We start from the raw sequence: 12,840 nt of genomic DNA, 5'->3' as shown, positions 1-12,840 counted from the left end.
GCACCCCTGTCAACCAGTAAGCCGGGGCACTTAGCGAAAAACATTTAACTCAATAAACAACTTGGGAGAAGTCACAAGCAGTGGAGTCACACAGTTTCCATCCATGTCCATGCTGTGAGTGAACTTCGGCAAACGATACGTGGAGGCAATATGGCCTGTTATCTGGCAAGCATTACAAGCAGCCCAGCATTTAGGGCATGTTGAAAGTTCATGCTGGACAAAACAGAAAGGACAATATGGCAAGAGAGAATGCTGATGCTGGGGCTGTCACGTCTGCTAGACACTGGGTCTACATGTTTACCACCGCCACTACCGCTTCCTCGTGCAAGCTATCTGTCATCCTAGACGGCACTTCTAGTGACATACTGCCACATCGTCCCATGCTTCAATTTAGCCACCTGCTGCCCTAGAAACTTCAAAAGACTGTGCTATTTGCAAAACTTCTGCTAATGGGGGTTTTACACAGAGTAAAGCCTTCTACCGCACTACCTTGTCCGGAGCTAAATAGATAATTGCATCCATCATAGTCTGAATAAGATTAATTAGGGGTATCAGTAACTGTCTGATAATGGAAGTTGACAAAGTGGTCATTGCTGAAGCAAGTTGTTCGATCAGGGGTGGTAGCATGACGTCCACAGAGACTAACTTGATGGAACTACAATTAAAGACTGTACATGCAGAAATGTTCCAAACTAATTGCTAATCCAATAATACACAAAACCAATCCAAACAACACAAATAATATGGTTGTATTCATAAACCTCTGAACAATAACAGAAATAAGCCTTTTGTGAATCCACGTGTAACAAGACGCAGAACAAATTATGTGAATGGTATGCCAACAGTAAAACTGGTTGAACACACCCGCACTCACGCTCACATGCAGTAGTAGCAAGAAAAAAATTGACAAATAAATATTGGTAGGGAAGCTTGAAAGCCCCAGGCATAGTGAGAAAGAAAAATGTAATGGCACCAAGCAGTGTCGAATGACTTACGTACGTCAAAAAAGATGCAATCAAGCGCTGGATTTTATAGATGTGTAGTCAGGTTGCTGGTTTGTCGGTTGTGGATCATCACTCCCGGAAACCACACTGATAGGGAAGAAAAGGTCCCACGATTTGAGAGCCCAGTATAATCATTGAGTTGTTATAATTTCAAGCAATTTACAGAGCATGTTAGTGAGTTAATCAGTCAGTAGCTGTCTATAGACTCTGAAGGAAGAGAATCAGAATAATTGTTGCTCTTTTGTAGCCTAGAAGACTATGAAGCTTGCCCCATACCTGGGATGATGAGGCATGCATTCCCAAGGACAAGGCATAATACTGCACACAATCAGGTAGTGAGCTTTAGTGCAAAGCTGCTTAAACGTGAGGACGGTGGTGTTTGACGGATGCTACTTGAGACATTGGGTGATCATTCAATGATTGTGAATAGCTGTTGCAATGTCTTTGGTCTACCACAAAGTCAGCCATGTTAAAAGAACCTTATAGAAAGGGGAACAGCAGTTCCAGCAGTGTGGGTGATCAGGTTGGAGACATCTCCCGCAACCTCATCAATGCTACCTGACACAGAGTGGACAAAAGTGACAACAGAAGTACACAACTGCCAGACACCTCTTCAAAGAGCTAAACGCGGTAACTGGTCAGTTGGTGGTGACAAGTAAGTGACAGGATCACCAGAAAATAGCCACTGTCAAAGGATCATTGTGTAGCATTTTAACAAAGGAACACGACTGGGAGAAGAGATCATAAGCTCGACAGCCAAAAAGATTCTGTGGGTGACACTGAAGTGAGTAGGAGTATTGTCATTAAGGAGACACACATCGAGGTTGTGTGAGGCCTGGCACTGCCCTGCTGAAAGACAGGGTGCCCCATGTGTGGAAAACCTCTCTGAATTCGAAACTCAAACACAGCACTTACATAGTTATGTCACACAACACAACACATGTCACACACTTTACTCTTTCTTCATTACAATTAGCCTTTACGTGGAGGGTGAAGGTCCTTAGCATGGGGTAACACGATAATTTAAAATGTGCCTCCTGTACAAACATACATACTAGTTTTGTCATTCATTAATGTTTATTGTAGTAAGAATACTCTCAGGAAAAATTTATTGAAATTTTAACAATCAATCATAGTTTTCAAACAAAAGTAACACTTAAAAGCTAGAAGGAAACATGTCGTGTACTATCCATCAGCTTTAGAACGGGTTTGGAAGGAGTAAATACGCAGTCATAAAAATCTTGATCATTTAGCTAGTGATCTAAGGAAACTACATTATAAAAACAATTTTAATTGAAAGTACTTTAAAAAAAGCAACCCCACTCTATACAAGAATTTCTTAACAGGCAATCCTATTACATACAAGTGAATGTTTTTGCTGTTATGGTAAATTAGAATGAAGGGCAGCTACGCACACCAAAAAATTCAACAGGTAAGTGGTTGCCTATTTTGTACAAAGGTCATTGTAAAAGTCATGGCAAATATTTCTTGTCTCAAAAATGATAACAAATTAAAAAAATTCTTAAATATGTAAATGGAAGGTTAGTTTATATGTAACCATTGCATGTAGGGAGATCGATGAACGCACACACCGCCATGAAGATATAGCACGAGAGAAAAGACGAAAAAAGCTTGTCTTTGCATACGTATTTTACTGTCAACTGCAAAAGTACGCAATAGTACATTACATTACAATCTATGTGCATTCCATAGCATCAAAACCCTCCGTAAGAATCCACAGTAGCATAATGTGGTGGTAGATGGCAGTCCTTTCCAAGAGAACCAAGTGGGAAGAGAGGCCACGGTGTGAGTTCAGCAGCCATCAAGGATGGATGTTACCTCACTTGTACAGTGGTCTTATGTAAAGATTGCAGTTCACTGTGGAAGGAATGCACGGCACTGTCACGGGGAGCTTGTGGAAGCAGTAGGAAATGCTGTTATACCATACCGAATGGTTGCTTGGTGGACAGATGTATTCAGGCATTGCTGACATGCACTGATTGTGCTGCCTGTCAGTGTTTGTACGGACTGTGCTCATACCCACATCGCCCAATGCTTGGAGAATGACAGAAGATGGATGCTGCAGGAATTACAGTGCCATACTGGTATTCAGAAGACAACTATTAACAGGAGTTCTAGGAATGAGCTATATATGCATGGAGTTACTGCAACATGGGTGCCTCATGCACTAAGTGAAGTGGAAAAGTGGACACATTATGAAACTTGTCCTGTACATCTAGCGTGTTACGAGGGAAAGTGAGACGATATGCTTGTGAAAATATCGACATAGATGAATTTTGGGCCAGGCCCGGTGAGCCAGAATTTAAATGCCAGTCCACAAAACAGCGTCATCCAGGTTCACCATGCAGACAGAAATTTTGTCGCAATCCATCTCCGATCAAGTTAATGGCCTATGACACTAAAGGAGTGATTTTGAGCCATTTGGTCACACTTGGACAAACTGTTAACGCATTGTACTACTGTCACACTTTCCTGCAATGACACCTATTATGGACTATTCGAGGGAAATGTCCTGACTATCTACATAATGTGTTAATTCTTCAGGACAATGTGAGAGCCCGTAAGGCAGCATATGTGCGGAATCGGCTCACACAACAGGGATGGGAAGTAATGGAGCATCCACCATATTCTCCAAGCTTACCACCTTGTGATTATGACCTCATACCAAAAGTGACCAAGCCTTCACATGGAACATACTTTCAAACACGTCAAGACATTGCTACAGCAGTGACGCATGTGATCCAATGATTCATTCATGGTGAGACCTCGAGTATTCGGTGTCTACCACAGCATTCACAGTGTGTGATGGATTCATTGGGAGACTATTTTAAGTGACTCTGAGATGCAGCAGGTCTGTGTTCCTGCCCTGTACTATAGCATGCTGTGGCAACTGACAGTAAAACATGTTTGAAATGGCAAATTTTTTTTGTCTTTATTCTCACATTGTATCTGCATTGCAGCGTGTGTGTTCATCCAGTTCGCTAAATGTAATGTTTACGTATGAACTAACCTTCCATTTGCATATTTCCGAATTTTTAATTTGTTACCAATTTTGAGACAAAAAAAAGTTGCCATGACTTTTGCATTGACGCTCATATATATAATTCAGTTGAGATTTTTATTCTCACAGGGTCAATTTTATTTTGTTAAATACAGTGGGTATATCACTTCTCATAACTATTTTGACTGCATATAATCCTCTGCATGTTCACAGCAATAAGGTTAAGTAACGTCAGAATAGCTTTTGAAGATAATGTGCTTCTTAGTGGTCCATTACTAATAAAATAATTAAATTATTTATTAGTGCCTCTGGAAAGACCGTTCATATTTTTGAATTATTTCGAAGTTTACTCGAAACTACCTCCAATTTTTTCAATTGTTTTTTGTTTTATAGGGGCAGTACAACAGACACCTTTACAGAACAAAAAAAATAGATATGAAATTATGTTGTTAATAGATCTGACAATCACAAAAATCATATGACCCATAGATTTTCACAAAGGAAAAATAAGGGAAGAATCAACAAATTCACTTACCAGCAGGGAAGATATATGGGTGGTCAGCTGTGCACAAGCAAATGCCACGTGTTCCAATGCTGTCTGGGCCACACCCATCTATTCTGATAAGAAAATAATTTTCATCAAAAACTCGGGCAACTGTTGCTGGTCTTATATCGGTATGTGTTTTTGGGTCAAGTGCCTCGAGTTTCATTCCAACTTTAAAACCATGTAGAGGTACAGATACCCTGTTCTAATGAAAAAGAAATAACCATTCTTAATGCACTGAAGAATACTGATGATTTCAGAATAATATGCAGTGGTACAGGCAAACTGTTCTCATGGAAAATAAATAACCATTTTTAAAGCACTGAAGAATATTGATAATTTCTGAATAATAACTTACGATTTCACAGCAAAACATTATCAATTAGATAATTTTTAAAACCAGCAGTAACTGGCAGATTGTTTACGTAACTGAAACTTGTCACGTGATGCTAAGAAAAGAGAATAATAGTCTTAAGTTGTATTACATCAAATCTTGCAGCAACGTGTAATAAGGAAATCAAATCTGTGTAATTAGGTTTTAATTATGACACAGTTAGAGAAAGGACTACTTTATGGAAACAGTTAATAATACTTCTCTAACATACCGCCACCCCAATCATCTGGAGACAGAAACAGACAATGGTGGCAATATTATTTGTATGGCACTAATTTGGGCACACATTACCCATAGTAATAAAGTTTAGTATTCAGCACATTTTTGGCCAAAGAGTTAGTGCCAATTTTGGTTTACCCACACTATGTGGCTCAGGGCAGTGACCAGTTTAGTTTGTGATGGACTACTACACAAAAGAAAGAACGAAAATGTTCTGGGTGCAATTTCGAGTCAGAATACAGTTTTAATCTGTCAGCAAGTTTCAAAACAGCACACATTCTGCTAAATAGCAAAAGATTAATACTGGTAACAACAGTACACTCATAAAAGTGTAACATACTAAGAAATAGCTGAGTAATCTACGGAAATGTGTAGCAGAGTCAGATAACGTTCTCACAACAGCATCAACGTTGCTGGTATCGAGGCCGACTGCATCTGACATCCGTGTTTCTGGCATTATATATGACATGACTTGGAATACCTATCTCAGATAGTTTCTGCTGTTTTGCATGTTTATCAAATCCTGACATTTATGATAATCTGATTTGGTATTGTCTTATAGTAATACGTTTATGCACTGCTTCACAAATTACAACTCATGTACATAAATGCTTGTTGTTCAGTGTCTTGTGTAGTTTGTTGTCCATTAGTGGCTGCTAGATTAAGCTTCAGCAAGTGTCAGAAGAAAGTGAACTCATCACTTAAATCATCACTGGCCAACCTACATAGTCGTAGTTGATAGCAGAATTTTCTGTGCTCAGATTGGAACTTGTCTTGTGTAAAATTTTTAATTTGGGATGGGATTTTGCTTATAGCTCCTGACCAGAAAGTTTGAGCTTGTGTTCTTGAAAAGTCTGATCCTAGGTAAAATGAGGTTGCTCAAAAAGCTCAGTTTATTGAAAGTGCATCAGCAGCATAATGATAATCTGAATTTACTTGTGAGCTGTACAATGTGTATCCACTGTTGACTAAAGTGTGGCAAAGGTGCACTCTGGACAATGCCATTTCCTAAAGTCAACTGATGACAAGACAAAGCCGTCATCTGCAGACTACGAGGCACCAACAAATGAAGGTGCAGGTATGCCAATTAGGAATATAGTTAGCTATTCCTCCCCACTATTGGCTCAAGCAAAAACGGCAATATCATTTAGATGGAAATTCTAGTAGCAGTTTACCATAGAGATAGTTCAAAAAGTGTAGCAAAAGCAAGGAAATCCTGTACTGAATGTTTCTGCAATAGAAGACGGGGCAACTGTCCTTAGCAAAATACTACATGTTTTGCTTGCAACGAACACGTGTATGTGGCTGCCACCTGTTAAAGCCACTCAGGATGGCATCAGTTGATAGTAAAACTCTGATGAAACCACAATTCATCAGTAGTGTGGGTGGGATTTTCAAGTGGATACCAGACCATCCTCATCCCAAATTAATGAACAACTGGCATATCAACCTTTGGAGACAACTAATCATCATCTACTAGCACACAATAATCAGCCTATTGTTTTAAAGCCTAAGTAACAGTCAATATTAAAAACATATATTTAGACCAGTGACATTTTTTGTAGTGTTTTTAGCAATCACAATTAACATTTTTGGTATTGACACCTTTATCAGTTTGGTTTTCAAATACAAGCTCTAGTTAATATAATCTCTAACAGTATTTTGTCCACTGATTAGGACTCTGGTCTGAATCTAACCTGTATTGCATACAAAATTTTGAAGAGCACATACCATTAAATCTATGCTGCTACTCATTTATCCGAAGCTAAGTATGTGCCTTTTGCCATGAATGAACTAGTTGAAGCACAATTTGGTCATTTGGAGCCATCAGTTGTTGTGACACAAATTGTCTCAAGCCAATGTTCAACATCTATGGTTGTAATTTTAAAGAATCAATCAAGGCTCAATTTAATGTAGATGCTTATCTTATTCCAAACCTGGCAGAGCTACTGGCAAAGTTATCTCAAAGGTCAAACTTATTGTAATCAGACTTGTATTGTAATCAGACTTCTCTGACACATCTGCAATTTACCCTTCAATGAAGAATTAAAGCATTTTATGGTAGTCAATAAATATGGCTTTTGAGTTACATCAATATAACATATTATCTTTTGGTGTTGTGAGGATGCCCTACTACTTTAAAATCATTGATTATTGCTGTATCCAGTGACGATAATGGAATATCTACAATCCACTCAGCAGAGCGGTGCTGCACACCTTACAGAACACCAGCAATGGGACACTGCAAAACAAGTGGCACCACATCTCTCACCAGTAATCAACCACCAGCAACCAGCCATGTCTACAGTGGTGGCCAGTTACCATGCGCTAATGTGCTAAAGCACACTGTAAACATCACACTACAATTATGTTATTTCTCTTTGAATGCGAGCCGGAAATCACACTAAAATTACACCATTTCTCTTCGAATGTGTTCTTGTATGCAAATAAAAGGGACAAAAACATGACTTGTAGTGTTCTCTCTGCAATAATTAGAAACTAGTGTCCAGTGCTGACACGATTGTTAGCTGCGCTACGATCAACTCAGAAAAGGACACAGTGTCTGTTTTTGATGTGATGTCACTCCTGCCCACACTGCAAGTGCTACATTGCTCACAGCACCAAGTCAGCATTTTCCTTGAAACTGCATTAGCATATTGTGCAAGTGCAAAATATGAGGAATTTCTGGAAAGCCGCTGCGACTTAGTGGTCTAGCACGTGGACTGTCAGTTCGTTGTCTTGTGTTTGATTCCTGCTGGCATTAACTTCTGTCTTTTTTTTCATTTTATTTGATTTTATTCCTTGCGATGTTAAAAAATTAATTATTGTCTGCTTGTGTCTGTGTATGTGCGGATGGATATGGGTGTGTGTGTGAGCGTATACCCGTCCTTTCCCCCCCCCCCCCCCCCCTAAGGTAAGTCTTTCCACTCCCGGGATTGGAATGACTCCTTAAAACCCACATCCTTTCGTCTTTCCCTCTCCTTCCCTCTTTCCTGATGAAGCAACCTTTGGTTGCGAAAGCTTGAATTTTGTGTGTATGTTTGTGTTTGTTTGTGTGTCTATCGACCTGCCAGCGCTTTTGTTTGGTAAGTCACATCATCTTTGGTTTTAGATATAAATTATAAAATTTAAATAGACTCAAACAGTTCAATTTGTATATGTAAAATTAAAACTTTCCATTCAGTTAGCATTACTATCTTTGTAAGTCTAAATGCTATGGTCACTCCATCGTAGTGCATGTGTACAAATCTGCACAAGCCACCACTGCGCCTACAGGTTGGCTACTCAAACTTAGAAAAAAAAAATCACTGAGAAATACATGTGTAAGGAGGAAGATGGTGTCAAGAAGCTCCTGATAAATTAATAGTGGTGGTGGTGGTGGGGGGGTGGGGGGGGGGGGGGGTTAGTAACATACCACAACTATGGCTTTTCTTTCAGCTGAGCTATACACCAGCCATAAACACAGTATTTAAATATCGATAATTTATATGGGTTAATATTCAGATAACTAACACATTTCGAGATACTAAATATTTTAAATTTGTGGTTCATAAAACTCACTAAAGTTCAATTTCAATGCAGAATTCCCTGAGAACTCCAGGTTTTCTAAAAAAAACTGCCAGCCTGAATTATAAAAGGGTGTCCACAGATTTTCAGAGAATCAAATTTATTATCTTTTCATGCCTTTTGCATTACCTCTTTAGTTACATTCATGGCCTCTTGAAAATATGCATGGTACAATGTCACAAGTGCTTTTTTATGAAACTGAAAGCTGGTTGGAATGAAAGCTGAATGTAATAATTCTTAAATCACTTATGTCAGCATGAATAATGTAATTATGTATGACTTAGTAAAATATTCATTAAATACTGTAAAAACATAACTCTCATATAGGACGGGTAGGACTATTTTCAGATATACTTGTCATGACATCAATTAAAATACAAATTGTTTTAACATAGTAATGTAGTGAAAACTTACAATTTTCCTTTAGACAATATAACAATTTTGAAGGTACAAAATTTATGTCAAATGTTTAACTTCACAGTAAAAGATTCACTGTTTTAGGTTTTTAGCTAAACTTGAAATTTCAATATTGAAAACTTCAGCTGCTTCTTTTGCCTTTTTCCCCATCCGCTTTTTATTTTTGAACGCTTTTATTTCTTGAACTTTTCTTCTTTTAAGATTGGCCACTTTATTTCCATCAGATTTTTTTAAAGGCTTCTATACTTTTTGATGAAGTATTTTTCACAGTTAGTATCATCGAATTTGTAATGTCCACATTCACTTGTTTCACATTATTAAGTAAACCACCTAATATTTGTGCTGCAATATGAACACTTCTTTCTGCAACACTTGTATCTTCTTCTAAGTTTTCAACTAAAACTTCTTTGTTAATAGAACAGCCTCTTTCGACTTCAGCATTTCCTGGAAACATGCATAACAGCTTCTTTAAGAACTCAATGAAGTCATGGTTTGCACTTTGCATTGAATTAGAAAGTGATCAAGTTTGTCCTCCTTTGGATTCAATTTTTTCGGTTGTTTTTCAGAATATTCACAGAAATTAAAGTATTCGTTCTTCACTACATCAGCTGTTGATGGAGTCTTATGTTTTTTTGACACAAATTCTTCCAATGCAATTTTCACTACAGAATTTCTCAAAATGGAGCTCTGCTTAACTTTGGGTGATAAGCTTGGTTCACCTTTGACTGTCTTTAATTTTAAAGGACTCTTCTCAGCAATTTTTAGATACAGACTTAGCAAGCACCTGTGACTCATTTCTGAGAATAAGAACATTCTTTTCCATGTACAGGGTGTCCCATGAAAGACACCCATTAGGGGTCCGTGGGTCGCATGGTGCAATTGCCAGCTGTTGCCGCTGCATCTGCCGGTTGTCACTAGGCATAGTTGTCGGACACCAATTTTTCGCACATGCCCCATACACTGTGCGACTGAGTGTACTGGTGTCTTCTTTTGAGTTTTTTGTCAAGTTTAATTGCTTCAAATATTGTTGCTAGACATCAGTTTTGCAATTGTGCCGAGTCCAGGGCTTTCCCTGCCCATATCTCGCTGGGCCCGGTCCTCAGACAGAAATACCGTGTGTGTCTTCTATACTGTGCGACTGAGCGTTTAGGTGTATATGTTATATGTTTAGGTGTATATGTTATGTTTAGGTGTATATGTTATGTTTAGGTGTTTTGTTTTGAGTTTGGTTTTGAGTTTCCTGTCAAGTTTCCATTCGGTATGGTACACAAGAATAAATAGGTGTTTCTTGTGTTGAACAACGCAAAAACAAAACTACATGTAGAATGTCGTCTTGAATTCATAAGAAATTTTCCCAGTGTGCATGTTCCCAATGAGTCAATGATTAGTGAAGAAATTTCAAGAGACTGGATCCGTGTTACACAAACAAAGGCCTAGAGAACCTAGTGTTTCAATAGAAAAAAAGTTAGACAGGACAGGGGATGCCTTGTAAAGAAGTCCGAGAAAATCTCTGTGCCGTTTGGCATTTCAGACTGGTGTGTCAGGAGCACCTGTTCACAGAGCTGTGCACCAACAGTAATTGAAACCATACCAAATAACAGTAGTGCACAAACTGAGGAACTCAGATACTGCTGTTCAATGTCGTCATTGCAACAGGCTGTTACAGTCTGTGCGCGATGGGAAAGTTGATCCTGAGATGCTTTTTTTTCTGATGAAACATGGCTGCATTTGTCAGGGTATGTAAATTCTCAGAACAATCCACATTGGAGCTCCAAAAATCTTCATGAATTACATCAACAACCTCTGCATGATGGGTAAAGAGGAGTGTGGTGTGCAATTAGTGCAAGATGTATTACTGGGCCAATCTTTTTCCACAAAACAATACGTTCTGACAGGTATGTGAACAACAAACTGCATCCTTTTTTCGGGAACCAACACCTAATGAAAAGATGTATAGTTATTTCATGCAGGACAACCCAACACCGCACATTGCCAATGCTTCTAATGACAGTAATACGAAATGTTTTTGATGATAGGATGGTGGACCAGCCTCGTGATTCTCCAGATCTAAATCTGTGTGATTATTATCTTTGGGGAGTGTTACAAGACCAGGTGTATGCAATGAATCCCCACATGCTTGAAGAGTTGGCTAGCCATTTCCCAGATTTCGGCAGCTGAAATTTGACGAGAGTTTCCAAATGCGCATAGGAAATGTCAGGCTACCTTACTACAGAGGGACATCATTTTGTGCATCTACTGTAAATAAAGGTAAGCTTAAGTTAATCAGATGGCTACATTGTTTATGCTTAACTCAGGGGAAGCACGCGCACAACAGACTACTGGAACATAGAGTCGGGCGCAGTGGCACAGCGGATACAGTGGCAGTGGCCTGCACATGCAGTGGCGGCAGCCGGCAGATGCAGAGGCGGCAGCTGGTGGCCTTGCTGCACGATCTGCGGACCCATCCCAGGTGTCTTTTGTGGGACACCCTGTAGTTCTTGCTAGCAGCCGTACTGATTTGCAGATGTGCAGTGTACTAGTGGCCAGTGATGACTCTATTGTTGTCTGCTTTGTCACTGAACCGTGCTGTCGCTATCAGTGTTTTGTTGCACTATATCCATTGTTTTTCATTATTTAACATATCAATACAAACAGTTGTCTCAATTTCGACACCACAAAGTATTTAACCGATAGTTACATCGATTGTACACATTGGTGCTTTTATGGAAGCTTAAAGCACTAGTCTGTGTTGCCTGCACTGTGTATTTACAGTACATGGAGATGCACTAAACCAGCAGCAAACACTGTGCACTCTAACCGCTCCCCTCATTCAATAGATACCAAGTTATAGTCCATGAGTAGTACTAATATAGTATGGGAAACGTTTTGGCTAGTGAGAAATTGATTTACTCTGACCGTCCTTAACACCTTTAAAACAAGATTAAAATTACAGTAGTTGAATATTAGTTACTAAACACCTTTAAGGAAATGTCTTCCCAAAAAACATGCGGGTTAAAGAGATTGAAACAGAAGTGTTGTGGACAGAATTAAAGAAACAGCTGACTTTACTGAAACTCCTCCAGCAACAAATGAGGTGGCAGCTCTGTCATGGGCAGAGCTACAATTTATACACCATTTCCATCACATATAGCTCAATGAAACCACCTCTAAATTTCTTCAACCACACATGCCACTTAATGTTGCAAACCACAGTAGCAGAGGCTCTGTTAACGTGGCTTATGCAGATGGATGCACAAGTTCGTTACAAAAAACATCCACTACTGATAACAAAGAATATTAAGATTTCTGGTGAATCTTTTTTTTCTTATTGTTAACACTTAGCAGCTGAAGGCCTGTAAACATACAGGTGCACCTGACCTGCCCGAAAATCCGATGCCCGTAATTTTATGGATGAGCATTCTCAATCATCCCCTTCCTTCCTTTATATGTTCTTAGAGCTGCCATTGGTCTGGGAGGCACAGCAGAGACTATAATTGAAGTATTTGACGCTAGATGGTACGGGCATGCTGGGCAAGGGTGAAATACTACTTTTTTTGGGGGGGGGGGGGGGGGGGATTTTGAAGAAAGTACTGTTGTTTTTTTAAGATGCTGATAATTAACATAATTCTGATGGACTTTATTGATGAAGGAATGCGGATAATATAATACACAA

At 39.1% G+C, this 12,840-nt stretch overlaps 1 protein-coding gene across 1 annotated transcript in view; it reads right to left on the bottom strand.

Moving 5' to 3' along the window:
- LOC124798294 (scm-like with four MBT domains protein 1) overlaps positions 1-12,840 on the bottom strand; it is a 194,800-nt gene that overhangs the window by 99,922 nt on the left and 82,038 nt on the right. The window contains exon 7 of the mRNA XM_047261622.1: positions 4,562-4,775. Coding sequence (XP_047117578.1) covers positions 4,562-4,775 — 214 coding nt within the window. The remainder of the gene's footprint in view (positions 1-4,561; positions 4,776-12,840) is intronic.

The sequence above is a fragment of the Schistocerca piceifrons genome, chromosome 5, assembly GCF_021461385.2.
Source record: "Schistocerca piceifrons isolate TAMUIC-IGC-003096 chromosome 5, iqSchPice1.1, whole genome shotgun sequence".
In the NCBI taxonomy this organism is placed as follows: Eukaryota; Metazoa; Arthropoda; class Insecta; order Orthoptera; family Acrididae; genus Schistocerca; species Schistocerca piceifrons.
This window is presented reverse-complemented; position numbering and strand designations above follow the sequence as displayed.